Source organism: Pistacia vera, unplaced genomic scaffold, assembly GCF_008641045.1.
Source record: "Pistacia vera cultivar Batoury unplaced genomic scaffold, PisVer_v2 Contig528, whole genome shotgun sequence".
NCBI lineage: Eukaryota > Viridiplantae > Streptophyta > Magnoliopsida > Sapindales > Anacardiaceae > Pistacia > Pistacia vera.
Window position 1 is genome coordinate 505606 of NW_022196366.1, and position 4232 is coordinate 509837.

Below are 4232 nucleotides of genomic sequence, written 5' to 3' on the forward strand. Positions count from 1 at the left end.
ATAGCCTTACTGTATTATCTGTGTCCTTGGTCAAAATAATACTGGGGCTACAAACATTTCTAGAATGGCCAACATATGTAATCGTAGGGTTTTCACTATCAAAATTTGATACACTTGATACCCTCGTCATGGTTCTACCATCCTAAAGACATATCAATATGATTTACACGATATAGAATAAAATGTCTTTTATTGATTAATGAACATTATTACAAAAAGTTAATTTTACAACAATTGATTGGCTCTAGGGCAACAATTGATTGGCTCTAGGGCACCTACTCTAACAGCAAGACGCTAATGTTTTCTATGTAATGAAAAAGTAGTTACTGTAGCATTTTTATTCAATTAAGAATTAATTAATAGAGTTCAGTGATTCATCAAAATACTCTCTCTTTTTCGTTTTCATCCCTTGTTCTTCAATATTTACAATGTGATCATAGGGTTCTTACAATCAAGTAGGGGTGGGATAAAAAATCCGAAAACCGAACCGAACCGGTAACCGAACTGAAACCGAACCGAAAATTAGGTTTTTTTACAAACTGGTTCGGTTTTCGGTTAGTAAAATTCAAAAAACCGAAAAACCGGTTCGGTTTGAAAAATTGCAAACCGGGTAACCGAAAACCGGTTTTTAAACCGGTTTTACCCTACATATAAAAGCAAAATTTTTTTTTTTTCACTCACGCAGTCACGCACACGCTACAAGCCTTCAACAACACCATCCACATTCGTCTTTCAATCTCTCAGCCTCCAGTCACCAAATCTGCAAAATTTCAAGATTCAAATCTCTGCACTTCGTCGTTCGCCGATCGTCGTTCGCCATCAGTGAGCTATTTCATCGTTTGCCAGCACCCAACACTCCAACAGAGTCACGCCATTGTCCCACCGTGAACAGAGTCTTCTCTCCAAGCTTCGATCTGTCGAGCTTCAGTCAAGTCAAGCCACCGTGAACAGATCACTCTCCAGTCAAGCCACCGTNAGCAATTAATGATGGGCGAAATTTTTCTATATATAGAAGAGTGACAGATAATTGTGAGAAGAGTAACAAAGTATTTTCACCTGGGGCTATATATCCATAAGTGCCCGCTAATATGGTTCTATTGGAGGAGTCAGGATGTAGAAGTCTAGCCAACCCAAAGTCACCAACAAATGCCTGCATTTCCGAGTTTAATAGAATGTTGCTGCTTGATATGTCACGGTGAATAATTGACGGAGTGCAGTCATGATGTAAATATGACAAAGCATGTGCAACACCCTTGACTATATTCACTCTCTTATTCCAATCCAATCTAGTAGCTTCACTAACGTTGCGTAGAACATTATATAAGCTTCCACTCTTCATGTATTCATAAATTAAAAACATGCATTTTTTGTGCAAACAAAATCCATAGAGTTTCAAAATGTTTCGATGTCGTATTTTGGACAACAGGTTAGCCTCATTTCGGAAAACCTTTATGGATGCTAAATCCTCAATTTCCGAATTATGAAGCTTCTTCAAAGCAACTACTTTGCCACTAGGCAATTGTGCTTTGTAAACACTGCCATAACCTCCAGATCCAATGGAATATTTGATGTCAAAGTCCTCTGTTGCATCAATTATATCTTGAAATGCAAGTCTACCATCAAAATTCCATACTGAGCACACATCTCCACTCTTAGATGATTTGGTAGGGAGTTGACATCTTTTATCCATATGTTTGAAGAGAAAACAAAACCCAAAAATCAGGATGAGAAATGAGATGATTGGAACAAAAATTGTAATAAAGCGAATGACAATCTTTTGGGTTTTCTTTTCCAAGTTACTTCTTGTAGATGGTGAAGTTGAAGTTGAACTTAATGGTGAAGGTAATGTTAAAATTGAACTTGAATGTGAAGCTGAAGGTGAAGTTGAAATTGAACTTGAAGGTGAAGGTGAAGATGCTGGTGGTCCATCGCAAGGACTAAAACCTGTAACTTGACCACATAAACCTCTGTTGCCAATAAGCTGCTGCCATGCATTTATTTGTTGCAAGGAAACAGGGATTTCGCCTTCCAAATTATTATATGACAAGTTGAAAATTGTAATAATAAATTCAGGGATGATACCGGAAAAGTTATTGTAGGAAAGATCTAAGTATCCTAAGAACTGTAAACTGCCAATCTTTAGTGGAATGCTTCCATTAAATCTGTTGTGGCTCAATGTCAAGACCTGCAACTCTGAGCAATAGCCAATACTAGCTGGAATGGGACCGTTAAGTTTGTTATAAGAGAGATCAAGATATTCAAGGTTGTAAAGTACTCCAATTGTTGATGGTATTTGACCACAAATTAGGTTTGAGGAAAGATGGAGATATCGAAGTTGGGTTAACTAGGTTAGTTCTTTGAGGAGTGACACCATGCATGTGGTTATTTGATAGGTCTAAGTAAGTTAAACCATTTATACTCCCTATTTCTGGTGGAACTGAACCATTGAATTGGTTATGACCTAGATAAAGCTCAACCAGATTGGTTAAATGACCAAGTTTTGAAGGAATAGATCCAATCAGGTTGTTATCATGCAAATCCAACAACTTCAGATTCTTTAGATTCCCAATTTCTTGGGTAACAAACCAGTGAGTTTATTGGAACAAAGGATCATATAGTTCAGGTTAGCTAGAATACCTATACTTGAAGGGATTTGACCATCAAGCTTGTTACTAGAGAGGTACAAAAAGCTCAACTGGGTTAATTGACCAAGAGTAGAAGGGATTGGACCATTGAGATTGTGACCACTCAAACCCAACTTCTCCAGATTCTTCAAGCACCCAATTTCTGAAGGGATAAAACCTGTAATGTGACAAAAGAAAAGGGGCATATATATCCAGTTGTTATTAAAAGGTAAAACTAGATAGAAAAATAGCTCTCACCTTTTATATTGTTGTTAGACAGGTCAAGGAATATGAGGTTTGGAAAGCAAGAGAAGTTGAAACGGGCAAGCTTCCCTGTTATATTGGTGCTGCTTAAGCTTACTCCATTGATGCTTCCCGCTATGTTGCAAGATACACCATACCAAGTGCAACACCATACCAAGTGCAATGATCAGAAGAATTGATGGCTCGCTGTTTTGCCATTAAGCAGGCCTTCCTTTTCTAATTGTATTGATGATTTTTCAGATGCTGCCACAAAAATATAAGCAACAATAGCAACATGGTATATAAACAGAGTAACCCATGTCACTATCACTCTGTAACTGGAGGACATGGACAGTTGGACACAATGTTTATTAATTAACTCCATTCTGGTTTGTCCTGCCTCAAGAAAGTCTCATTTCTCCATAAATGTTGCTCTATACAGCTATATAACTAATCGACATATCCTTAAGTAGAACTTAAATTATAAGAGTCCAATATAAACTTATCTAACTCCAGAATTTCAGTGCCCGAGACCAAATGCACATGGTATCTCCTGTAAATATGGGGTTGACTCTTGACGTCAAAGGTTTTTGAGCTTTTTTTCTAGGATGGAATCTTCAAGTCAAAGTTTCGGCGTTGACACAGGCGCATTGAGTCAAGGTCTTATCATTTTTGAAGATGGAGATTAGTGCTGGGTATTCCTCAAGTTTCTTGTTGTCTTTTGACTTTCATATTTGTTGTGTCTTGGCAGCTCAATCTTAAGAATTCATTCTCACAAAAGAAATTCAAGGTGACAAATCTTTTTTCGACAGGCAACTTTAGCTTAATGACAATAATGTCTCTAGGGACAGAAGGCCCAAGTAAAAGTTCAATTTGCTCGTTATTTACAGAACTTAAAACCTGTACGGTACTCAAATTGACAGTAGGAAAATCTATACTTAGATGGTGAAGCAGGAACTACATAATTACTTCATTATAGACAAGACTGCCATGCTTAACAATCACATTCATCAATCAAATTGACACCACCCAACCTGACCCTCCCTATCCCACAGGCTCCGCGTGCACCCATGAGACTCGGGCGACCGAGACGTGCCATGTGAAAATCGACAAAACTTGTAAAACTTGTTTACTGAATAAACCTTTCGTAAAACATTCTCTTGGTTTCATCATGAAAAACATGACACATAATATATGCATATTTAAAAATCTGAAAACATATCACGTTCATTTTATAAAACCCAAATAGTGAGGTATCAAATTTTCATATCTTTTAAAATCAAAACATGAGATAAACATATGAAATAAAACATAATTCTGCAGCGGAACAAACATGACATTTTACACACATGATGAGTCAATGAT

The 4232-nt window shown here is 37.2% G+C and overlaps 1 protein-coding gene across 1 annotated transcript; it reads right to left on the reverse strand.

The window, feature by feature from the left end:
- Positions 1-952: 952 nt before the first annotated feature.
- On the reverse strand, positions 953-2545 carry LOC116107156 (MDIS1-interacting receptor like kinase 2-like). The gene has a single exon (XM_031393460.1). It carries the CDS (start codon positions 1688-1690, stop codon positions 953-955), a length of 738 nt encoding a protein of 245 aa, XP_031249320.1. The 5' UTR covers positions 1691-2545.
- Between the last annotated feature and the right edge of the window lie 1687 nt (positions 2546-4232).